Raw genomic sequence first — 27675 nt, 5'->3', positions numbered from 1 at the left:
AAAATATTATGTTGTTAATTCCGTTTCCGTTTCAGCATGGCGGAAAAAATCACTCAAGAATTGGAACATGCTAGTCAAATTGTTTTGGTACTCTTACTGAGGAATATTTCCTCTTAAAATTTTAACAATATATTCAAAATGGTATCATATATCAATCTTCTCGTTTTACTGCAAAGCCCTACGGTCCAAGCCAGTAAAAATGCCTCCAGTTTAGGGCCGTAAACTTTCACGAACATAGAAAACTGACAAATTCATGAAATTGTGTCAAATATATGGAACCAAATATTTTTTTTATGGAAGGCTTATTTTCTAGATTGTAGTGTCTAAAGGTTTTGCGAAGATTGAATTATTTTTATTGAAGATTGAAAAAAAAGCCCCTAAATTTGAATGATTATCATATTAATTCCGCAAAAAAAAGCTACATGTATATTATATTTGTAACCGGAGAGCATGTATCTTCTCTACAAATTTATATCGTCACCACCGGGATTTGACCCCCACTCGCCTGCGTGACAGTCAGTGCGTTAACCAACTGAGCCAAAGGATCGATACCCTAGCTCAGTTGATTAAGACTGGCTTTATATGTTCTACCTGTACTAAGGAGGGGAAGCAACCTTGCTACACTATTCCGCTAACCACAAGAGTCATCATATCTTTATATATGACTCTTAACAACACAAACCCTGGCTATACTCCAGATAACCTTCGTGGATTTTTTAGTAGGGCTCCAAATGTAACTGGAGAGCATGTATCTTCTCAACAAATTTATATCGTCACCAACGGGATTCGCACCCCAGTCGCCTGTGTGACAGTCAGTGCATTAACCCACTGAGCCAAAGGATCGATTCCCTAGCTCAGTTGATTAAGACTGGCTTTATATGAATATATGTTCTACCTGTACTAAGGAGGGGAAGCAACCTTGCTACACTATTCCCCTAACCACAAGAGTCATCATATCTTTATATGACTCTTAACAACACAAACCCTGGCTATACTCCAGATAACCATTGTGGATTTTTTAGTCGGGCGCCAAATGTAACCGGAGAGCATGTATCTTCTCTACAAATTTATATCGTCACCAATGGGATTCGAACCCCGGTCACCTGCGTGACAGTCATTGCGTTAACCCACTGAGCCAAAGGATCAATTCCCTAGCTCAGTTGATTAAGACTGGCTTTATATGTTTTACCTGCAGTGTTCCAGCTAGCATGAAATGGAGGGGCGCCGCGCCCCGCCCCCGAAATTTTGCGCCCCTCTGCCTTTTTTAAGCGCCCCTGCGCCCCTCTGTGCCCTTTTGAAAAAAAGTTTAAAAAACGATCTTTTTTCCTCATATCGTCGCCATTTTGTTGAGTTCTTTATACACACACTTCATTAAGACAACAGATTAAAATTGTTGACACTTGTTACCTGATTATAATCACCTATTTGATTAGAGTCAATTACTTAATCAGGTGAGATTTACGACCCTGTCTAATCCCTTTACCCTGAAGCACCAAACATCGAAGTTAAATAAATTGATTATTTTAACACCTGACGATGCAAAATATAATTTATAAAATAAATGTGAACGGTGTTAATTTCTATTGTATTTGTTATTTATTATGTCATTTAAAAAGAATCATTCCAATAGGTCAACACGCAAACTGCATGAAACATGATGTAACTTTGACCTCCGTAGCAGAGTTCAAAAAATTTATGGGTCACTGAATATTCACAATTCAGATCGTTTTTGTTTTGATGTTTTTATTTTTGAAACTGATCTTTCAAACTAGTTTTAATCCAGAAGAAAGTAAAAACATTGCTTGACTGTACCTTAAGTTGAATATCTATATCCAAATTAAATTAATTAAAACTGTAATCCATGATCACAAATTGAATGCTTTGTTTACAATTGTTCAAAGCCATGTGCTTTTTGGCGGGAAAATTCGGGAAACCCCTTATTAACAGGAAACAGTTACATTTCATTGTTATTTATAGACAGTAGGAATTTCATTTTGGAAATCATTTTGATTACAACTTCTAAGATTTATTCATGAAAAATTATAATAATTTCTTGGGGTGAAACTGATAATACTTTTTTTTTTAAATTAATTTACATCTAGGGGTATGGAAAGGGGGGCTGTTTTTTTGTTGTTTTTTTTTCAATATAAATATTACAAATATATATAAAGTTCACCAGTCTGAAAATACATGGTTAAATGGATTTTAATTCTGAAAAACTCATGTTTATTTAATTCCTTTATTATTTCCATCATAATAAGAAACAAGCTACATGTATAAGGTATTTCAAACATATATTTTTGGCTTTTATATAAGAACATTCAAGACTATATGTATGTGCCTGCAGTAAAAACAAACCTGGTAAGGCCTAAAAAAATTCTACAGGGCCCTTGTAAAAACTTTTGAATCCAGGCTGGCCTTCAGAGAAAATGTTAAGTATTGTTCCTGACTGTATTGCAGATTTATGTGAAGTTTTTAAACTGACATGCACAATTCATTTCACAAGTGTAATAAAAATAATTCTACAAAACAACGCAGCGCATCGCGTTGCAAATTCATCTTAGACCCACCATGCATCAAGAAATATGTCTTTATGTGGTAATATTAAGTTTTTGATTTTTTTTTCAGTGAGAACGCGCTAAAGTGCCCTTTTTGAAAACGCGCCCCTCTATTTTCAAATCCTAGCTGGAACACTGACCTGTACTAAGAAGGAGAAGCAACCCCGCTACATATGCATTGCAGATTTGCCCATACCTACATGTAGTCCTAGACTATTCTGATTTCCAACTGGTTTTTTTGCCAGACAAGCTGGGACCTTGGGATGTCTGAGCTCATTCCAAATGAACAAGTGGATTATTGTCCATCCAAAAATGGATGCACTGCTTTGTTGCTTCTCTTCTTCCTTTTTTTCTTCTTCTTTTGGTATACAATATTCCATTGACATCCAATGATTACATACATGTACTATTCACATACCTGGACTATTTACAAAATGCTTACCCCAATTTAAACAAAATGTAATTAAAGTGCAATGAAAATATCAAATTTGTTATTAAAATTTGTACAATTTAAATTAATGCTTTTAGTTAGTAGAACAGAGAACAACTGAAGTGAGCTGCTCCCTGAATATGGGCTAGATCTATATAAATCTGGCCTTGATTTGATCATTTTTCATTTATCTCTTTATTCCTGTAAGTTTGATCTACTGGCAAACAGAAAACTATAAACTTTAAGAAAAGACAGGAAAGATGGTATACAGCAAACATGAGGTGCCAACATTTGTACAGCATATCCTGATTTTGATAATTAATGTCTTCAGTGATGTTAGGAATTGAAACAATATTTGAAAGGCCATAAAATTTACCTCAATTTAGGATAGATTTTTGAATTTTGAAAGAGTCGAAATGTGATGAACAAATCATATAAACCTGAAGGCAAATATAATACAAGTTCTAACAAAAAATATAAACAAGTCTAAATTGAAAACAACGTTCAAACCTATAATTCCTTTCGATAAAAACTGTAATATTTATATGTGTGCGTGCAAAACAAATTTCTTGGTATATTTGTAATTTGATATTTTGATATGGAATCTATATTAATTACAGACATGATTTATTTTTAAGGCAGCACCAAATATTGTAACACCAGAACAGAGAATTGCAGCAGAGCATGTAATACTGGAATTCAGGAAAACTAAGTTGCCATACAATATATGCAAGTATATTTTAGGTAAGTCATGTTATAAGATATGTACAGATGCAATCCAAATTTCTAGTTTCAATTGCTGTCTGTCTGCATATACAACTGATAAAGCATGTGTCTTAAAGTGTTATTGACTTGACTGTCTATACATACAAACAAACATATTTCAATCTGACATTTTTTACAATGGCATTTATTAAAACTCTCTCTGATTTTTTTGAACAAGAGTAATACAAAGTTTAGATATCTGAATGCACTAATGTTTTGTTAATCGGATTATGTCCTCTTCCAACTATTTTGCATAGACAGAGTGCTATGGAGAATCAATATCTGAATCTCAAGTTGTGTTTTGTTAATATTCTGTAATTTGTTTTATAGAAAACAGTAAATGTGACTATGTCCTGTTCCAAGCAGCAACAACAATAAAGGAGAGTGTGATAAGAGAATGGGCTTTACTGGAAGCTACTGATATTGAGGCTCTTCGTTCATTTCTGTTACATTTTATTACACAGCATATTTTGTAAGTCTTATGAAAGATCTTTTTGCAGAAAGTTCTGTTTTTTTCATACACAAAATTTAACTCCTGGGTTACATAGTCAAAATGACACTAACATTTAAATGAATAATATGTTAACTGGTTTTAATTGCAATATAACAGAAAATTATAAGCATCATCCAAGTTTACACTACATATTTATTTCAGAATTTTTTGTAAAACCTTATCTAACACATTTATAACTAAATCATGACACATAAACTTTAAAAATGATATGTATAAAATCAAGGAGCATCATTACAGCAGCAGCTCAAGGCAATTAATCTTTATGAACAACGTTACAAAGTAAGAAATTAAAGCAAAAAGTCTAAAATATTTTGTTGTAACTGCATTTTTGCATTACAATGTCATTATGAGCATAATATAATGTTTTTAAATTAATATATCATTGAAGAACAGTCTCATTTGATTATAAAGTGTCCAAGTTTATATCGAATGTCAAAAGAATGTAGAAACCAAGTATTAATGAATAGCATTTGATTACAGATTACAAAGTTATGCTAGAGAACAGATTTTACAGACAGTGGCTGTTATACTAAAGAGAGGAACTATAGATATTAAAGGAGCTAGCTGCGACAGTCTCTTCCAAGATGTCACTAATCTAGTGGCTAGTGGTAATGTTACTATGGTGAGTAATGTGACTTGAGGTCACCACTCTGGTGTTATGGGTAATGTTACCATAGTGAGTTATGTGTCTAAAGGTTACCGATCTGGTCACTAGAGGTCATATAACCATGCATATGGTGAGTCATGTGACTGAAGGTCACCAATCAGTTAGTTTGTGGTAATGTTACTATTGTGAGTCATGTGACTAGAGGTCACTTTTTTTTACTATGGTAATGTTACCATGGTGAGTCCTGTGGTTAGAGGCCACCACTTTGGTGACTAGGGGTAATGTTACTATAATGAACCAGATGATTTAAGGTCACTAACCTGGTGGTTAATGGTAATGATACTTTTATAAGAGTCATTTACCAATATTGTTCAGGTGACAATGTGTAAATTTATTCAGTGACTTGTTGTTCAAAGCTTTAACATAGTGGATATGATTCATTTAATTAAACCAAAATAACAAATATTAACTTTATCAAATTGTTGTTTCTTTTGAAAAAACTAAAACCTGATGGAAAGCAAAACTGATATAATTCCAGGATCAGTCATTTATTTGTACATGTATTTTGCACATGATTCTACTGAAGTAAATAAGCTGTCTTGAAGTATGATTTTTTTTTATAACTGTGATTTTATTGTAAAGTTATTTGATTTCAACATATCAATTTCTAAATAAATATGATTTGTTTTCAGCAACTAGTTGCCTGTTCTATGCTGACAGCTCTACTAAATGAGTACTCTAGTTCCAGTAGGACCAGTAGTGTGGGTTTCACATGGGAATTTCATGCCAAGTGCAAAAGAGCCTTTGAGGTAATAATAATTACCGGTATATGAAATCCTACCAATAATATGCTTCCGTTTCAGTTTATATTTTTTTAATGAGCAACATTTTTATGTTTTGCAATATTTAAAATGACAAAAAAAAAAGACATAGTAAGGGATAACAGGAAATGACCAAAATACAACACAGTACAACAGACCTGTGATCTTAATTCATTATGCCTCCAAATTATGTTTTTTGTGTCGGATATCATCAGTATATTTTTTACTTCAATTTAAAGAAATATCTACATATTTACTCAAAGTAACGTTAATAAAATTTCATTTAAGAATATTAGTTGTGAAAAATAAATAATTCTACTTAATTTCAGGAGAAGGACTTAAAAAGAGTATTCCAGTTTGCTTTACAAGTCATGAATGAACTTGAGAGACAACCAGAACCAATAACAAGGGAGGCAACTGCAGTACTAAACAGACTATTGTCGATATCAGAACATGTATTGTGTTGGGAATTCACTCCCAAAGTCTGTATCCTTTGATTTGATGAAAGGAACAGTAGATATGTGTATTTGTGATATTGCTTACATTCTTTCGCAAAAATATGCCAAACACTACAATGGTTAAGTCTAAAGGGTACTGGTAATAGGAAAATGTCCATTTTTCAATCTGTTCAAAATTGTTGTGACATTATTTTTGTTAGCAGAGCCATGGCGTTCTATATTTTCATAGATGAAGGAATTTTCTAATTAATTTTTACATATGTAATGATGTAGACATGTCTGAACTTTAATTTCTTTAACTGAATTTCAATAGTCCGAAGGCATATTGGTTCTTTTGAAATGAACCAGAATGTACCTCTGAAACCCAATGAGAATTGGAGGGATACTCTGTTGGATAAATCTGTTGTAGAATTGTTCTTTAAGGTTAGTACATTTTTATATCCAAATGTAATCTGATTCGCTAATAATAACATTTCTCAACTATTTCTTTCTAGATAAATATAACGATTGTGTGTCTAGGTTAAATATCTTTTAAGACAGTTTGTTATTAAACAACCAAAAATTTTACTGGGTACATTGGTAAATAGTCTTGTTTTAGTATTCTATAATTGGATAACATTGTTCTGTTAGTAAAAAATGAAACAGTTTGTTATTAAACCACCAAAAATTTTACTGGGTACATTGGTAAATAGTCTTGTTTTAGTATTATATTCTATAATTGGATAACATTGTTCTGTTAGTAAAAAAATGAAATACTAGCATGCCTATGAAATTTCTATGGATTTTACATTGCATAAATCCTGAGGAGTAAAATTAATTAAAGTCATATGAAACCTCAAATAAGAAAAAAAATATGCATGTTTTTTAAAACTAAATGGATAGTTTTCATTATACAACTTATGTACATATACTTTTTTCTGAGGAAAATTCTTTAATTTGTCCACATTTAGAAGAAGTTTACTTAATTTTAATTGCTTGCTGCCAGGAAGCAATTCGCCGACATATTTTCCGTATGCATAGTGACCTAAGCGTGACCCTCCTCGTGAAAATCCGGTGATAGCAATACGCATGAATCTGTCATTAAAATTAACAATCACCTGATTGTATATGTTAAACACGTGCTAAATGCCCATGCTTTTTGTTGATTATTTACTATAAGGTGACAATCGGTAAACTTCGGCTTCAAAACACGGCATTTAATGAGTAGCCATATTTGTTAAATCATAACAGACAGATAGAAAAAAAAATTGACGATTATACGATATATTTGCGTAAAATGATAAAATCGTGCACAGAGTACTAAGTTTTTGATATATACATGCATTGGTTCAAGAATTGGATAAACATTATTTTTCACCAGTCACTCGTTTCTTATGACTTTAAGTCTATTAATGATTTAGATATTTCTGAATTTTAAAGTAATTCTCTTACTTTTGACAAAAGTACATTGTGGTCTAATGAAAAGATAATTTGTATATTCAGATGTTTGGAACTGGAATTATAAATTCAGTGATGTTTACTACTAAGTGATAAATTTTTAAAAGGCACTCTGATTTCAAGACTTGATGTTCACCAAATTATCAATGAAATTTAAACTTTTGTTTCAGATATATAAGAGAGTCCGTTACAATTCAGATATGGCCAATCATTGTTTACAATGTATATCTCAGTTAGCTTCACTGAATGGACCAGTATTTCCTGATGACAAATCTAAGTGCCAGTATTTGGCTTTTCTTCTTGGAGCATTTCTCCCAATGTTAGCCAGGTAAGATTAAAGGAGTAGCTTTGGTAAGACCCCTTTTTGGCCCAAAAAAATAGCAGTATTACCAAAATGTGAAAATGTAATCTTTTAGCTATTTATTGGAAAGAAGAATTCTTCTGCTTCATAAATATGGGCTGTGTTTGACAATACAATGCACATATATCAGGTACTAACATCATTAAGTCATGCTAAATAACTGAAATCTTCACAGTTTTAGCATTTTAGTTAAATTTTAGACGGTTTCCATCTTAAATGAATGTGGCCGCATTTGTGTTCATTCAAAATATTGAAATGTTAGTTGTATTTGATGATGATACAAAACAAAAATAAAGGTTGAGGATGAACACGCATTTTTGACAAAAACAATCTGAAAAGTGACGATTTTTTGCATATTTGATAGATTTTTCATATTTAAGCTTGAATCATAGCGTTTTTAATGACTTAATCAGTTAAAATCTTTCCCATAAACTAATTGAATCAATTGTAATAGACACGTAAGTGTTTAAAAAATGTTCCAAATCTTTCTTTAGATAAACCTGAAATTTGAGGCCAAAATTGAGGCCAAAATTGGTCCTTACCTTTCATAAAAGGTTTTAAAAAAATAACTACCTAAATCAAAATGAAACAGAAATGAATGAATATTCGTTATAGAGGTAGATACATGTATTTGGTAAAGAGCAATGAGAAAATAGTCCAAAAACACCAATGAACATAAGACATCTTAGAAATTCAACATACAATTGTCAACAATACTGTGTTAAGATTTAATGGTCATGAGTCTATTCAAGTTGTGAATAAATTGAACAGAATAATTGTTATTCATGTGTATTGTTGTATTTCAGTATTGAACTACAGGATTTTGAGAACCTAGGTATAGCCAACACATTTAAGAATGTGGTCAATACTTTCTCTGCTGCAACCTTTATGAGTATACCATCTGAAATGATGGAAAGTTTTCTACACAATCTTACACACCAGACCTGTACAATGGGAAGATCGGCTACAATGGAGGAGGCAGTAAGTTTAAATAGCACTTTTTGATACCATTTATAGATTTTATATGTCTATTTAAAGTAGAAGTTTTCAATTCAGATTTGTTTTAATCTTCAAATACAGGAAGATGATATGTTGGTTAAAAGTGTTCTGTATAATGTGGAAAACATATATTTTCATAGATATTTGCACTTAGTTGAACAGTTGAATTCCTTGTTCACCATATCTATAAACTTCATGAAAATTGGTGGCCAACAAAAAAAAAAATTCACAGTATATGAAATTGAAATGATACACAAGTTTATATTACATGTAACAAAACACACAAAATACTGAAAAACTTACCACAACTCAAAGAATCAGGCATTAATGATGGTATTCTATTTAAAGTTTTTGCTTAGTCTCCAACATTGATTAGCATTTTGATTCCACATAAAATACAGCAAGTTTTCTATTTTATTGTGTTTGAAATTTTCTTCCATCTACACGAAGAAATACTTACAACAGTATATTTAAAATAATCATTGGAACAAAATTATATTTTATTTTTTAGTTACACAAGGATGACACTGTTTATATGGAAGCTTATGAATACATGCTGGAATCTTGGATGGAGTTAGTCAACAAAATGAAGGATATAAGTGTTGATTCTCTGAAACCCAAGGCTATAGAAGTGTTTAACACATATATACAGTGTCATATCAGTGGTCCAGAGGGCACTAGGACTCAGGTACGTACCAGTACATGATTTAAGACAAATCTAGAGTTAAAAAAGGCGAAAGATACCTAAAATTAATAGGGTAATGCCATTATAAAAATCAAGACAAAGAAAAGGCAAATTTTGATAAAAAAATCCATGTTTGTGAATTATTGTGAGATAGGTATAAGAGGACCCAACATTATGTATTGCTGTTTTCTAAAAGTTTTCTTTGAACTTTTGTTGTGATAGATTTTTATATCATGTTATTTGAGTGAAAGGAGAATGTACAATACCCTAAACTTATGTCATTGACATTTCCTAGGAAAATAGCAATAAACATATTACTATTGGTCATTCAAACTCAGTGATGTTTGTTTGCAACAACTCATCTGAAATCACTAGCCAGTCAACTCTGAGGTTGTGAAGTTGAACCCCTCTCGTGTGTGTGTATTTGACTCCAATCTTAATTGACTAGGATTGTCAGTTTTCCTATCAAATATCAGTGGTTTTCTCCTGGCACTCTGGCTTCCTCCACCAAATAAAACTAGTCGCCACGAAATAGCCCAAAGATGGGGCTTAAAAGTGGCATTAAAACACCAAACACCAACACCCCTTGAATGAGATAATAGCTCGTTTGAAGAATCATCAATTATCTTTTTAATATCTGTGATTACAGGATGGAATGGATGCTGCCCTGGAGGATAGTGATGTGGATGAGATTGAAGAGGACGACAGAGAAAGATTTGGTGATGTGTTGTGTTGTATTGGTACCTTGGCTAGAATGGTACCATACCACAGTATACCATTACTATCGAAGTAAGTCACTTATTAATTGGTACCATACCAAAACTTACGATTTAACAAGATAATAGATGGTATTTATAAGCCACTTTAACATATTGTCAGAAATATATATTTTTTTATTGTATAGCAACAGCAATAAACAAACATGTCATTATAACAGAATATATAAGTTGTGTAAAATAAAATTTCCTGTTTACCTGTTAACATATATAATGACAAACCTTATTTTATTACAGGATTTTAGAAGATAGAATTTCACGATTACATGGCCAATTACAAAGATTACAACAATTTGCTGCTGAAGGCCATGATGTATCTATGGATACATCTTATCTTACAGTTTTATATGAAGATCTTCATTGGATTATTCTTGTTGCTAGTATGTCTCTTTTACCAATCTACATGAAAGTTTATTCTTGAAAATTCAATAGTCTTTCCAACATATCAAATAGTTAAGAAAATAGTCTTTGACCTCCTTAGGGCCGTGTATCTCGCCAGAACCAACACACTTTTGAAGTTTCACATATATCAAATAGTCATACATCCATATAGTTGGATTATAGCACTTACAAATTATTTCATCTATTTGTGTTTAATATCATTTTATGGAATTTATTTTATTGATATACCAACAAAACCATAAAAAAAATGATTTCTGCATAGAATGCCAGTTTTTCATCATGTTTATATCATTGTTAAATCTTATACACTGACACATACTAAGCCTAGAACATATTATGGCTAGAAAACTAAATAGAACCTTCTGCTTTAGATACATAGAAAATGTCTGATCTTCATTACAAGGATGATCATCTTCAAATAGTATCAAGGTTTCATTATTTCTTTTACAGCTAATGTACTAACAATAGAATCTGAAGGAGAAACTCCCATGATTCCTCCAGATATTATGGAGTATACTATCTCAACTTCAAAAGATGTGAACATAGATACAACGCTCAAAGTTCTGTCATCTCCTAATGAAAGGATAGATTCCATACCTGGAGCAGAACAACATACAGATGGTGTAGTTAGGTAAGTTTATCAACTCATTGTCCAATTTTACTTCATAATAGAAAAACAATTGAATTGACAAATGATTTTAAGGGCCTTTTAAAAAATGTCTAACAAATGAAAAAAAAATATTTATCAAAATTTATAAAAAAAAAATTTTTTATACTTTTATTAAAAGAAGGAGTTATTGCTCTTTATAGTCAATTTTTAACATTTTTTTGTAAATTTTTGTAATATTCAAAAATCTTCTGAAACTGCTAAGAAAAATTTCACCAAACATGGACACAATTATTTTTAGGGTACGAGTTTGAAAAATGTGTATGATGACCCTGCCCACAAACCAAGATGGCCGACATGGCTAAGACTAGAACATAGGGGTAAAATGCAGTTTTTGCCTCATATATCTAAAACTAAAGCATTTAGAGCAAATCTAATGATGTAAAATTGTATGATAGGTCAAGGTCTATCTGCACTGAAATTTTCAAACCAATCAGGCAACCAGTTGTTGGGTTGCAACCCCTGAATTCGTAATTTTAAGAAAATTTTGCAGTTTTTTGTCGAATATCTTCAATATTATTATAGATAAAGATAAACTGTAAACTGCAATAATGTACAGCAAAGTAAGAACTACAAATAAGTCAATATGACTTATTTGTAGTTCTTATTCATATAAAAATCAAAGAAATTTAGACTAAGTATATTGAGTGGATCCAAGTTGTCCACACAAAATGTTAATGTCTATGAAATTTTTTGTCTGTGTTGTCATTTACTCATGCTTGTTATTTTGTTTTAGTTGAATCTTTGGGACAACATTTTGTTTCTTTGTCGCTACTTTTCATTGGTCAATGAAATCATTAGAATTTGTAATGTATAGAAATATGAATAAAATACTACTTGTCATTTAGGCAGCATTATACAAAATTTAACAATCACTTCATAAAAAATAAATCAACATAGCTTGCTGTCCGGTGTCAGACAAAGCTCTGTGTTGAAGACCCATACTATAATGGTTTACTTTTACAAATTGTAACTTGGATGAAGAGTTTTCTCATTGTCACTCATACCACATGTATCTTATATCTATTAAAGTGGAAACAATGATTTAATCATATTGAACATCGATCAGATGGTAAAAAAATAAGACTTTGATTTGAAATTGTTACATCCGATTGGACATGGATTTGTGGAATAGACGTTGATTAGAGATTTTGACATATATACAAAAGCAGTTGTAATTTTTTGTTGTTGTGTATAGTCTTTAAAGATTGAATAAACTAGTTACAGTTTTATTTTTATTTGTTTATTTGAAGTTTGATAAAGTTTTTTCAGTAAATTTAACTAACATTTGATCAGTATGTGAGTGGTATTTAGGTGTTTTATTCAGATTTATATATTTCATCAAAGATGGCCATTCTTTGTGTTAACAATGTTTATTGTTTTGAAAATATTGACCGTAATCTTTCCAGGTTAGTGTCGGGTGTATTCCGTTTATGTGAAGTAGAAAGACGAGCTGTGGATGCCAAACTGACAGGATATATTAGTCCACAGCTAATCAGTACAACCATGTGGTTCTTACATCGATGGTCAAGGTCATATCTACTGCCGGATGAAAATTACTATGCACATGTAAGGATGATATGAACTTAGATTCTACAAAAGTAATAAGTATTCATACAGATTACTATAAAAGCTTTGTAACCCTTTCCTCAATAGTGACGCCTTTTGACGCCATCCCCTTTACTCCAAAATGACGCCTTTTGACGCCTTTGTAGTACCTCAGTTGAAACGCTTTGACTACAAAATGTCTGCAGTAGACTTAATAAAATTTGTATCCAATATGAAAAGGACAATCGCAGGAATATCTGACTTTAATTTATTTGATGAAATATTTGTTTTTCGCAATGCATTAATACTTTAAAGCATATTTTTAGCATTTTATTGAAAAATCCTTATGCGAATCAAGTATGTAAAAAAAAAATTCAATGGAGGAAAGGGTTTTAACATCCTGCACAGCATCTAAATGTTCTTAGTCAGATCATCACTCAGATGGATGGTAAAAAAAAGTAAAAAGAGGAAATGACATAAGAATAAAATGTTAAGCCTCTTGCAGAAATATTCCCTGAATTTATTTAAGGAGAGTTTTTTTCTTTTCTATTTCATCTAAGATCTCAAAGAAATACACGCCAACATTTGAATTATTAAATTACTATAGGAAGATTAAGGTTGAAGAATTATTCAATCTTATCAAGTCAGCTGTTCAAAAGTATTACCGGGGGTATTATTATATTTTCCTTTAATCTATCTACTACTGTCAATACTTGGGCCTTTGTCTTTCATTTTCTCTTTACTTTTGTCTTTCATTTTCTCTTTACTTTTAGAGTGTAATTTTTGTGTTTGACAGGAAGTTTTTCTACTTAAAACTGAACGGAAAGCAATCTGAATGATTTGATAGCATATTATATACAGTTTATCTTTAATTAAATACCAGGTACCCTCTAATTTAACAAGTAAATCAATGTCAGATAGTCATGAGCAGTGGGTAAGACGGCATGTAATTTGTTGGATTCCTTGCATGCAAATCTTAACATGGTTGGTTGAAGTGAATCACATTATAACTTGCACAAAAAGTTCTGAATCATACCCTTAGCTGGCAAATTTTGAAGAGCAAGCTGTTGTCTAACTATCTGCCTTGTAAGTACCTCTCCTACAGTGTATTCTTGTTGGTTTTACTGAAAATTGATGATATTTTATGCAACATAGAGATGAATACTATTAAAATGTATGGTATAGTGTGACAAGTGAATAATATCAAAATAAATACTATCTTTATGATACCTGACATATCAAGTAATAACTGCAAATGCTCAGACAGGATGAAAAATAGCAAGACTAGTTATCTTTTGACAATTTTTTTGATGAATGATTACTGCTCTGTCTTTATAACAATCAAAACCAAAGATAAAAGTAGATAAATATATGAAAATTGAAGCCAAACTTTCCTGAATACAACTACATCCTGATTAAATTAAAAAAATGATTTTGCAAGATCATTTCTTATACTCTCAATACCCAATATTTAAATATTTCTTAGAATTTGTGTTCACGTGTGAACATTTTAGGGTATGGACTATTGGAATTTTTGTATCATTAGCACATTGTATAATTTCATAAATACATTAGTAAATGTGCCAGACATGATAAGCATGCAATCACCATGAATGAATCATGCATATTTGTCACAGTGAACATGTGACAATCAAACTACATCCAGTAATCATGTGTAATTATATATATATATATATATACAAACTTCTTATTAAAGGGATAATTCGCGATTTTTCACTTTTCATCTAATTATGTTCATAATACCATAAAAAACATATTCACCAAGTTTTATTTTGATATGAAAAGTAATAAAGAAGAAAATTGGGAATTATTAATTTTATTTCTTCAAACTTACTGACTTATGTGACGTAGTTTAAGTCTTTTTGCATGCCGGGAGTGAAATTAATATCATTTAAGTCTTGTTCGTTAACCATCTAATAACGCTATTTAAAGCGCATCGACGACTTTTGGTGTAGCTATTAACCAACGAAAAGTAAGTGATAGCCATGCAACTTTTAAAATTAGAGTGTAGGATTTATGTGTGGATTTTTTGATACAAATTTTAGTAATTAAAGTAAATAATACAATAGAACATTTTTATTATTTTTTTCTACAAATACTTTAAACAAACATATGAAACTGACATGATCGATAGTTTATTAAAAAATACATGTTTGTATTCTTAACTTTTTGCTTCATTCCAGCAAACATTTTCACTTGCGTGTACTGTGGAAATAAAATGTGTATTAATTTGTGACACTTAGTGAATGTTGAATGCGTAGTTAAACTCAAGGTAATTAAAAGATTCGCATTAGGTAATTCTAATCTTTTGATCTTCATTCAGTGACATCTAGGCGTCACTGTTCACCATTTCAGGTGTGAACAACATTTCGTATGAATAATATACGGGAGTCAGTTATAGTTTTAGACACAGAAATGTAAGAAAAAGAATTAAAATTAATTTACAGGAGTAATAAGGTCGCACAATAACTTGATAGCTATTGTTTATTTTGCATAAGCTCACTTTTAAATGAATTATGACTTCTGATTACTTTTGTAACGATAAAATACTAAATTATTTTAATTCAATAAATTTATAAATAAAAATATCCTTCTAAATACGAGTGTATGAACTAAAAATTGTACTTTTTAAAATTAGAATCCGCAACCTTTAATATTTCAAACAGATCATTAACAATTGCAATTATATAAATTACTGTCCATCCAAAGCGATCTTTATTTACCTATTTAGGAATTAATGTTCTCACCAAAAAAAGACAGGAAATTTAAAGATCTTCCTTGGAATGGAATCGAAAAATTACGAATAGATATTCTTTTCAAGTGTGAAAAACGTCAACCAACTTTATTCCAATAATCGGGAACGTCCTTATTAAAATAGTCTTCGTCTCACAACGTATAATACTTTAGCTATTTGACCAACGATGTTTAAAAACAAAAGACAACGAATTAAATGTCATCTTTCCTTACTTTTGAATGTAATTATAAGTCTGTTCAACTGGCAAGAATACCCCTAAAGCGGACAAGCAGTTTATTCTTTAAATTGCTGTCATTGAATATCAAGAAAGAAAATAAATCCCAAAATTGATTTGAAACTTTAATACTCAATAGTTTTCCTAGAAAATATTCACATCCCTTGGGGATTATTAGTGTACGTCCAGTTGCATATATATTACATGAATGTCGGAACAATTGTGATGATGACGAATTTCTTCCTTTATTCGAGAACAATCTAATTGATATATAAATTTGTGGTTTTACTATGTTCATAACTTCGATGAACCAAAGCAAGTTATATATCGACCTGTATTTAAATCAAATTGATTCTCTTCTTCTTCTTCTTTTTCTTCTTCTTTTGGTATACAATAGTCTATCGAATTTGTTGATTTTTATTTCTTCAAATCTTTTTTTTTGTATTATTGATATTTTAATAAATAATATTCTTTACACCAGAAATGTTATTTATAAACAAGCGTATGAGTTAAGTAATGACTAGTATATTATATCACTTTCGGACACGCAAGACAGAGATGTATATTATACACCTGATAGTTCAAAATGGAAAGTTATAAGTTATCGGCCGTGTGCACTGATCAATACCTACAGAAGTGAAACGATGCATGAACTTGCTAGCCCGACAGGAAATAGCTTGAATACCTGGACGTGTCACCTCACACCCCTCACAATACCTTTGGGAGTAATACCTTTAGCCATGCTGGTGATCAGATGAGGGAAGATCAGAATTTATTTGAATAAAGTTTATTACTTTAAAGAATTATGAACAAATTAGATTTTCAAAAACAATTTTCACGGAACACTTATTTATGATTTCAACTTTGACTTTTTCACTAATTCCAATATTAACAGTTTAAAAATAACAGACCATGGTAATTTGAAAAAAATAAGAATATTTTCCGTATCAAGTTAGTTAGTTGGATAAAACAGGAACATATATATTAGTTTACTGTTCCCAGGATAAAACAACCGTACGATTGACAAGATATTGACACGCAATTACGACTACATCGGTTACTGTAGTTTTGTTCCTTTGTGGTTTATAGACATATCGTTGTTATTAATCGGGAAAGAAGACAAAATGGCCGAACGCAGAGAACTGATACTCTAAATTTAAAATTGATGGTGATCTCTTATCTAGCGGATAAAACTTTAATATCTATGAATTTGAGCATTTTTATACAGAATGAACACAATATCAATTTTTGATTTTTTGGCGAAGTTTCAAGTATTGGTACTGTTCAAAGTACATGTATTTTAAATATGAAACATTGTTACTGTTGATAGTGTTTTGATATATGAATACATGCATGTCTGTAAAAATGTACCAGTTCTGTGACTGTTGTTTATAGCTTAAAATATTAATGTTGCTTTGAATGAAACAATGATAATATATATAATGAATATTAGATGTGTGACTTATGTCAATTATAAAGAAATGAAACAACAGAATAGAGCCACAAAAGAGGTGATAATTTAGATAATAGCATTACAGACAAGGAAACTAATACTGTGAAAATAATAAAAGTTACAAGCATGTAGACACATTCTGTTTCATGTCTTTTTATACATCAGCAACTAATAAAGCAACACAAATCAAATCAAACCACAAGTGTACTCATCTTAGTACAATGTTAGAATAATAGCTGTTTTGTAATTTTGTAATATATTGATGGTCAATAACTTTTGCCATAATGAAACGCTGTCTTATATTCATAATAATAATATTGATCTTATTGCAATACCTGTGAATTTCTCTTTCATAAAAAATATGTTCAACTATTGTTGCACATGATATAATCTGTATTCCTAATTCCAGGTTTAATCTGTGCTTGTTCAATTGAAGAACATTATCATATTTAATGTGCTATGTGTCCAGAAGAGTGTTTTATAACCTTTCCAAAAAAGTAAGATTGCTATAAGTAAATTAAATATCTATTTTTAGGTCAGTCATGCCCTGCTGTCTTCCTTTGGTCGTGATGCTGATGGTGCCCAGTGGGTGATATCATTTCTATTTAATTGCATTATGTGTAATTTAAATGCCTGGACATCAGAAGACAATGTTTTAAAGGATTCCCTTGACCTGCTTGTTTCTCTAGTGGAAAACAAATCAAAGTAAGTCTATTGTGTAAAGCAGAGAAGGGTAATACACCTTATCGCTATTTGTCGGCCATTACTGGACATCACACAGGTTCACATAAAATTTTGATGCATAATGGAAAAGTGATTGTTGTATGACGTCAAGAGTTTAAGTGGGACAGATTCTTGCGTCAACTAGGAATAGTGATAAGGTGTATTGATATCAAAACACTTTCTTACATTAAGACAAAAAAATTGGTTTAATACTCCAAAGTTCCAATTTGCAAAAAAAAATATTTTAAACTTCACATTAAGAACAAGATAAATAACTGTAAAGAAAAGTAACCATCAAGTTATGAAAAATAAAAATTGAACTATGTTAATTGAATTTTCAGTTACCAGTATTTTAATTTCAATTTTTGTTTGTGTGAAATTTGTGTCAAGTTGAGTTAAATAATTGATATATTTGTTAAAGGTTCTGAATTGAAAAGAGATGCTTGTTATTATATACTCCTGTTTATTTTACAGAGCTGAATATGTAACAAAGTGTGAGCATCTATGGACATTAGCTAAAGAAGAAGCCAATCATCAGCCTCCTTACAACTGTCTTCCATCTCATAGCCGTAGATGTTTGTTAAGAGCTTTAGTATTGGCTGGATCTGGGGTCAAAGATGAAACATGGAAAGAACAATATTGGAATTGTGTAAGTTATAAAATTGATGACAAAAAAGGTTAAAAGTAATGTAAAAAACAAGATATGACGAACAAGTGGTATAAGTAGTTCAACTACACTAGCATCTCAACACTGAGGTTGTGAGTTTGAACACTAAATGTGGCAGGTGTGTTCAAACTCAGTTTTCCTCCAGAATCTTGGTGGTTCTCTATGGGCGCTCTAGCTTCTCCCACTACTTAAAGTGTGGTTAACCAAGTGCACCCACCAACTATCAATCAATCAAACAGTTAATCAAAACAAGATAAAATTTTATATATTAGGGAACCAACTCAATGTTCTCGTTATATCAACCTCTCCTTGTGTGCCAGAGGTTGTGAGTTCAACTTGAGTCTTTGAAAAGACTTTTATTTGCGGCTTCTCTGCTAAGATGTGTTGTTAATTTAAAAAAAAAAGATGTGGTGTGATTGCCAATGGGATAACTCTTCACAAGAGACCAAATGACGCATGGGTTAACAACTATAAGTCACAGTACTTCGTCAACCATGAGCACAACAAAAATTGATTGGCTCAGAGTCAGAAAAAAATGTATCCAGATAGGTAAACTCTCTTCTGTCGACTATTTTTTAAGCTAGCACATAAAAAATCTGGCTCAGCTTGTTAGTCCAGTACAAAACAGGAAAGGTATTTGATGTTATGCTGTTAGAATTTCTGATGCATACTTATACTCTGACAGTAAAATTATAGTATGTTGCTTGATATTTGAAACATATGCTTTGTGTTATGTTATATATATATTTCAGATATTGGGATCATTACATGACAGATTTTATAAAATAGTATGTCAAGAAAACTTTTCAAAACTGTACTGTACAGGAGGAGTCAAAACACAAGTGATAGACTTATTAGAATCTGTACGTGGTGTAGCATTGGGAACAAGGGTAGATAACCTCAATAGAATATTTGATTTCCTACATCCATTATTACAAGAATGTGTTAAAATTTTAGGTAAGATTATAGTTTTTCTGAAAAAATTTTGCAAATGGTGATTTAATGTAGAATATTTTTTTACTTAAGAATATTTTGCTTAACATAACAACTTCAGGGAGCTGTAAGCCTAATCACCTAAAAAAAAACCAAAGACATCTCAGATTCATTTTAAACTGGTTAGTTTTTCATCTCAAATATATACCTATAACAGACAAATGTGGTTTCTGTAACAATTGTCTTGAAGATTTTTTTTTATTTGGCTTGCATTAAAGTCATAAGAAACGAGTGACTGGTGAAAAATAATGTTCTTCCAATTCTTGAACCAATGCATACAAACATCATAAACTTAGTCTTCTGTGCATGAATTTATTATTTTTTTCGCATAAATTTCGTATAATCGTCAATTTTTTTTTCAATCGGTCAGTGTTCTTGTTAAAATATGGCAGGTAATTAAAGTTCGTGTTTTAAAGCCAAAGTTTAACGATTGTCACCTGTTTGTCAACAATCAACAAAAAATCAACAAACAAGCATGGAAATTGAGCAAGTGTTCAACATGTAAATTCAGATAATAGTTTATTTTAAGGACATCCATGCGTATTGTGATCACCGGATTTTACAAGATGGGTCACACTGAGGTCACTTTGCATATGGAAAATAGGACGGGGGAATTGCTTCCTGGAAGGAAGCAATTAGAATAAAGTAAACATCTTCTAAATATGAATAAATTTTAAAAATTTCTTCAGAAAAAAAAACCATATGCATTTTTTTTTTAATTTGAGGTTTCTTATGACTTTAATTTGTGACATTCATTGCTACATGACATTCTGTCAGACATATCTGTAACTGTGGATTCATTATTATTCGTGATATCAATTTTTGAGTATTTAAAATTCACTGAAGTACAAAATTTCTATATGCTTGTTTGCAGACTTTAGCAAGACTATGAAAGCAAATAGCCATGATTATTTTTTTATCCTTAATCTAGGAAAATTGGTTCCACAGTTTCAGCATTGGTAAGAATAGATTTAAAAAATTAGAAAATATCCCAACTTCTTTATCATTCCCTTTCAGAGATGACACTTATGTTTAAATTTAAAAAGGTATATGTATGAGTAAATAATGGTGTCTATGTTACATTTATTTTACAGATATATATCATAATTATGAAGATGTAGTGCCATTAGTGTTAGAACTGTATTCTGAAGTTATACAGAAACAGTTATGTTTCTTGGGAGAGGTTAGTATTATATCACAATAACCTACCACCTTCTCCTAAATTGTAATCAGCCGGAAAACCATGAGTGATAATGGTCTGTAATGCATGTAGAATTTTAGAAATTAGGTGATATTCACAAAATTTTATATTTATATTTACTGATATATAGTTTATAGTTATAGTTCAACCAGAAATTTGTAAGTAACCGATATCCCTGGTTGAATTTATGTGTCAACTTCCATTTACCCTGTTCAGAACGAAACCTATGAATTGAAAACACAGAGACAGCAAACACTCAGGATAAAATTTGAATGTCAAGCCCAGGCCATGTGTAAATGTTCAACAAATCTATGGCTTCCATGAATTATTTCTTAAATAGAAACTTATTGAAATTTTTTTTTTAATTTTTTTTGAAAGTGCAATATTAATCATCCAAACAATCCTTTAACTTTTTTGTATCCTATAGCAAATATGTCTTTCTTAAAATCTCTGGTCATTTTAAGATTTTTAACTATTAACTTTTTTCAGGCCAAGTCAAGGAAGTTATATGAGCTAAGTTTATCTGTGATAGAAACCTATTCCAATAATATTAAAGGTATTTATCTTACTTCCTTCAAGCATTTTATTTTGTGAAAAGTGCCTACACCTATAACTTGAACATTACTTATTTATATACATACATTATACAGCATTTGTAATGGTTGATTGAACATATTTTACTTTAAGATTTTTTTGTCTATCCTGTGACCAGTCGCAGTATGCGAGACAAAATTACTATCTGGGGTGGTAGCGTAAACTATGTGTGTAAAACTTTATTTTTCAGAAGGTAGAAGACTTGGATGCTTCATATCTTGTATGCAAATACCTTATAATATAAAGTTTTCATCAATCGTATGTTCATTGTCCTTAACCTCATTTCCATGGTTCAGCGACTGCTTGAAAAAAAAAGAAGATTTTTTTGTCATGTGAATGAGTAATAGAATAAATTTATTTGTTACATTGGTTGCCTGCAACCTTTACAAGTCTGTTGGACAGAGTTCATCTGACCTAAACCTCATTTCATGGATCAGTGTCAGATCAAGGTTCAACTTACATGATTAGGTTCATTTCTCAAATATTATAAGCAGTAAGTCACCTATAACACCTAAAACTAATATCACTTTTGTGTATGGAATAATTGTAATGGGTTCATGTCATTCTGGCAGGTTTCATCTGTCCTTGACCTCATTTGTGTGTTTCTTTGGTCAATTTTATGTTGTTGTGTTTTGTCTGTTTTTCAAATACTATAAGCAATAGGTCTACCCTATTCGGTATGTGGAATGATTGTAAGATGTACATGTCTGTCTGGTAGCTTTTATTTCTAAATAAGTAAATTTGTTATTTTTCTATGAAAAATAACCAAGCTTATGAATTTAATATCAATTTGGAAAATTTTAAAGGGTTAACAAAGATATATATTAAGGATTTGAATGAATGGTTGTTTTTATTTCCAGGTAAACATGTGCTGAGCAATAGATATGACGAAGACCAGGAAGATAAATATAATGATATACTCATTGTTATGGAATTACTCACTAATCTCTTGTCCAAGGATTTTATTGATTTTGGAGAAGATAGTATGTATAGTTTATAGCAATATAAAAATTTAGAATAGTAGACATGATTATTTAATTGTCATTCATAACTCATGATTTGTAGTCATTACTAGAAAGGACATTTAAAAGGATGATCTGTTGTATTATTCACAGATTATTAAATATATATATATATATGGTAGGGCCTCTGTGGCTGAGTAGTCTAACTACTGTATCACTAGTCTGTCAATGCTGATGTAGGTGCTCTCAACTCTCAATCATAATTGACTATGATTGTCAGTTTTTCAACCAAAGTAGTTGTTCTGTTGGGGCATCTTGGCTTCACCCACCAATAAGAACATGAAAAACTGATCACTTTGGTATAGCACAAAAGTGCTGAAAGTGATGTTAAACATCATCAATCAAACAGTGATATATTTATAGTAATACTGTACAATCTTGTTTTATATACCAATACTGTAAATATAGAAAACACCAAGAAATTTATTGGTGACTACACAAATGTATTGTCAATAAGATATAGGACTTTTCAATTTTACAAAGTGAATACTGTGGATTCATGAATATTCATTGGATACCAATTTTCATGGGAACAAGGGAACCACAATTTAAAATGTTCAACGAAATTACAAATCTACTATAGGAATGTATACAGACTGTGCCAAAACCATGAAATTTGATATCCACGAAAATGCAAGTTTTCCTCATTCCATCTAAGTTGGTACCCACTAAAAAAATGAATCCACAGTAAATTATTTTAAAAATGATTTACAACAGTTGTTTTATAAAAGTGTCACTGTATGTTTCCATTTACAGATGAGAACATAAACCCAGAAGGAGGCCATGTGAAAGCTGCTGATGTAGCATTATATGGTCTACATACTATCATTCCATTGATGAATGCTGATCTCTTAAAGGTTAGAAAGGAATTGAGTTTAAGTCTATTTTATATTGAATGCATAAAACAAGTTGTCAATGTTTATTTTATGCCCTATTTATGGGCATTATATTTTCTGGACTGTGTGTCCATTCATTTATTCGTATGTCCATCTGTCCCTCTTCAGGTTAAAGTTTTAGTTATGGTAGTTTTTTATGAAGGTGAAGTCCTATCAACTTGAAACTTGAACATGCTCCCTATGAAATGATCTTTCTAATTTTAATGTTAAATTAGAGTTTTGACCCCAATTTCACGGTCCACTGAACATAGAAAATATTGTAGTGTGATTGGGGATTCCATGTACTATGGACACATTCTTGTTTCATTCTAGATAAAGCAGGTACATAGACTTGGAAACAAGATAATAAAAATTTCAACCAGATGAATTAATATATGTTTTTCAAAAGATGTAAAATTTCTGATTCCTTGTCCTGATTTTTACTTTAGGTCCCTTTTGGTTTCATTAGGTCTTTCATGTTTTGGGTTTGGCCTCAAGTATCACTGAAGAGACAGTAAAGACAAATCTGCATCTAGTAAACTTAATTTGGATGTTTATGTTATTGTATTGAATATTCTTGTATGATACTTAGAATAACAAAACTTATTACATTTTATTAACCAACTAAGTACATTATAGCCAAAAATTACTGTTTATTAAAAATTACATATTTTCTGTAATGGCCCTGTTTTATTTCTGTAATGGCCCTGTTTTTTTCTGTAATGGCCCTGTATTAATGCCCAGTTAGGGTTTTTAATAAAGTTAATAAAATTAAGTTGTAAAGAGTATAATACCTTTTTGTATTTTATTTTATCTATTAACCAGCAACCAACATTAAAAAAACATATATTTTTAAAGGGATCACTGGTCATCCTGTTTTTCAACACATAACTTCTTTCAACTTAATATCTTGGATATTTGGTATATTTAAAAGCTTTATCATGGTGAAGTACAAATATTTTTTTTTCAAACTAAACTGTCATTAAAAGAGTAAGAGGGTACATCAAGTTGGCAGCAACACATACACTTTTGTTCAGTTGGTTAATAAATGTATTAAGAAATGGGTGTTTTTATAATGGCCCTGTTATATGGCCTTGGTCAGTAATAATGGCTTCGGGTGTCTGCAATGGCCCTCGGCGTTGCCTCGGGCCATTACAGACTTCCTCGACCATTATTACAGACCTTGGACATATAACAGGGCCATTATAAAAACACCCATTCATTATTCATTAATACTATAGTATTTCTTACATTACAGTTTCCAAACCTGTGTACACAGTATTTTAAATTAGTATCATTGCTAGCAGAGAGTGATGCAGAAAAGTTTGTACATTTACCAGACGATTTACTCAAGTCATTGACATCATCAGTAGAATTAGGATTGTCATCGTATCCTCTTGTTAAACATTAGTTTGTTATATTGTCTTGTATTATTTCTGTCTTTTTAGATGGAACTCTGTGGAAGCCATCTTGAGATGTCAATAATTTCAATTCTTTATTTTATGAGAAATTTTAATAACAGCTATCTTTTGATTTTTTACCTTGAAAATCCTTCATCCATTTTTCTTTTTTTCTGACAACCTCAATGTGTATACCCTGTTTTAACCCCTATAACATTTAGGTGGAATGCACGTTCAATATAACATACATTTCGTTGAAACTTTGAAATGACATGTTTTAACTTCATTTTTGCAAAGTATTAAAAATACTACTTTGTATGTGTTTCAAGTCCTGTTAACCCATACTATGTTAAGATTATAACCAAATAGAATATAACAACTTTTAACACCCATGCTACCTTTAGTTCCTGTTATTTTGTAAACAAGATACATGTAGGAAGAAACATTTACTGCTCAGACAGACTTTCGTCAGGTAGCATCTTACATAAGGGAGTTCTGACCTTCTAAACATAGCAATCTCTAAATCATCGTTTAACAAACTGTTTTGTTTTTTATTTGGATAAGTCCTTAACCTATACAGATATGGTAGTGATACCACATCTTTATGTCTGGAGATCCTGTCATCTTTAACCATGCATATATGTCAAAATAATCTGCAGGGATCAAAGATGTACCATTCTATTTGTCCTTTTATGAAGGTAAGAAAAATATCATTGTTCTACATGAATGCTTCAATATAATTCATTAACAAATGTTATGTTTAGATTTGCTCAAGATGTGGTCTATCTGGTAGAAATATCATTTGATTTTTTTTTAAATAGTAGAATTTACTTGTAAAAATACATTTTACTATAAAAGAAAAAAGTTTTATAAATATAAATAAATGGACATGTGGGGTATACATCATTAAGAAAGTAACACAGCAACACAACCGAAAGACATTTAGAGGTTAATGTATAGTCTTCAAAAATAAACAGGTATCCTGAACAATTTGTCAAGCTCTTAATTGTCCCGAGTTTGAAAAAGGATTTCAATGAAATAAAAAGAAACGATCAAAAATTGCAAAAATGTATAAAAAAAGATATTGTCTAATTCTGTCATTAATGATTTGTGAAGGCTGTATATTGAGATGATTTGTTTTCTAACTTCTATAAATTAACCTGTTTATTTATGAATACATTTTATACATTTTATACATTCATCTTTATTGTATTTCTAATATATTATTTTTCAGTTTGTGTTCAGCATGTTACTGATAGAAACATTTAACATGGAGTTGTTAGATTCTGCCAGTTCTTGTTTGTTTTGTTTAATTTGTTGTTATCAGGTGGGTATATTATAATTGAAATACATTTAGAATGATGCCCCTGCTTGCATTTAACATTATAAAGAGTCATAACTCAAGAACAGTAAGATTGACGCTACCCAAATTTGTACTTCATCTGAGTTAGAGAACGAAAAAGAAAAATTCAGCATTTTTTTTTTTCGATTTGTAAAGGGGCATAACTCTAAAAGGGTTAAAGTGACGCCACCAAATTTAAATTTTGACCTGTGTTTTGTGGTAATACACATTGTGTATAAGTTTCATAACATTATGTTGAGGTAAACTAAAATTAGAGAAGGCAAACCAATTTTGGGATGTACTGAACGCACGACCGTAGAGACAGACAGGAGTAATATTAAATGTATACATTGTTTTATTTTTATTTTTCAGAATGAATACAGACAGTATGTAAATCAGTTGTTAGAAGGTCAGACGGAACCAGCATACAAACAACGCATGTTAGAGGCCTTTAACAAACTGACTCCTCCCACTTTGAATATGACAGTTAACAGAGAAAGTAGAATCAAATTCATGGAAAGTTTTAATGAATTCATGATCAACGTTCGAGGATTTTTATGTGTCAAGTAAAGGTTTCAAACCCTTTCTCAAAAGTCATTAGGAGTTAATGATCAATGCACAACTGTATCTGTGGGTGAATTAGACTATACATATCTTATACTATATGTAAGAGGATGGTAACAGCAGAATAAAAAATCAGAAGCTTTTAATGATTGTTTACTGTATTCTTTGATAGAATAGTTCTACTGATATGTGTCCTTAAACACAATTGTCAGTGTCTTGGAGAATGTTTGATGAAGTCATAATTGCATTTCTAGACTTTGTATCTGTAAAATAAAGTCACCAGGTTCATCATTGATCCTGCTTGCCAGAAAGAAATACAAAAGTAATTTCACACATATTTCATATGTCACAATGAAGATATATATGACATTTATGCACACAAAGTAATAATTCTTCCCAACACTGAAGATGTTAGTTTTTTTCACTATAGATTAAATACTGCTGTTTTCATGATTAAATACAATAAAACTCATTGCTAGCAATAAAAAAGAATGATATGTCCTTAGCTGTCTAGTATTGCCGTTTTAAATTGCAAGTTATTCATTGCCATTAAATTTTTGAAGTGCTTGAAAAACAGGCATGTATTGATTCTTTTCAAGCAGTTTAAGCTTTTATGCTGGAATTATATTTTGTTTTAAAACCATTTTGTACAGCAATTTGAGTCTTCATTTCTTTTTTATTTATATATAACATGTGCAAAGAATTGTTGACTTTATACATTATTGTTATTTGTTGTATGCTATTAATTTTATCAAATTAGTAGTAATATTTTGATTTATGCACTATGAAATAAAAGATACTACAAAAATCAGTTTGGCTTGCC

General features: G+C 30.8%; 1 protein-coding gene across 2 annotated transcripts; it reads left to right on the top strand.

Moving 5' to 3' along the window:
- Positions 1-27663, top strand: LOC139490892 (exportin-4-like). Of its 2 annotated transcripts, XM_071278023.1 has the most exons (26): positions 1-87; positions 3627-3732; positions 4084-4225; positions 4748-4889; positions 5567-5683; positions 6025-6181; positions 6467-6576; positions 7761-7918; positions 8758-8932; positions 9462-9638; positions 10285-10424; positions 10649-10791; positions 11264-11444; positions 12890-13049; positions 13912-13962; positions 18007-18176; positions 18669-18843; positions 19614-19818; positions 20949-21037; positions 21545-21611; positions 22510-22632; positions 23428-23528; positions 24805-24935; positions 25527-25644; positions 26181-26273; positions 26661-27663. In XM_071278023.1, exons 1-26 carry the CDS (start codon positions 37-39, stop codon positions 26856-26858), a joined length of 3480 nt encoding a protein of 1159 aa, XP_071134124.1. In that variant the 5' UTR covers positions 1-36; the 3' UTR covers positions 26859-27663. The 2 variants fall into 2 exon arrangements, with proteins under 2 accessions (XP_071134124.1, XP_071134126.1); XM_071278025.1 differs by lacking the exon at positions 13912-13962.
- Positions 27664-27675: the final 12 nt, after the last annotated feature.

The sequence above is a fragment of the Mytilus edulis genome, chromosome 10, assembly GCF_963676685.1.
Source record: "Mytilus edulis chromosome 10, xbMytEdul2.2, whole genome shotgun sequence".
NCBI classification, from domain to species: Eukaryota; Metazoa; Mollusca; class Bivalvia; order Mytilida; family Mytilidae; genus Mytilus; species Mytilus edulis.
Note: the sequence above shows the minus strand (reverse complement) of the source record. Positions and strands in the feature narration are given on the sequence as shown.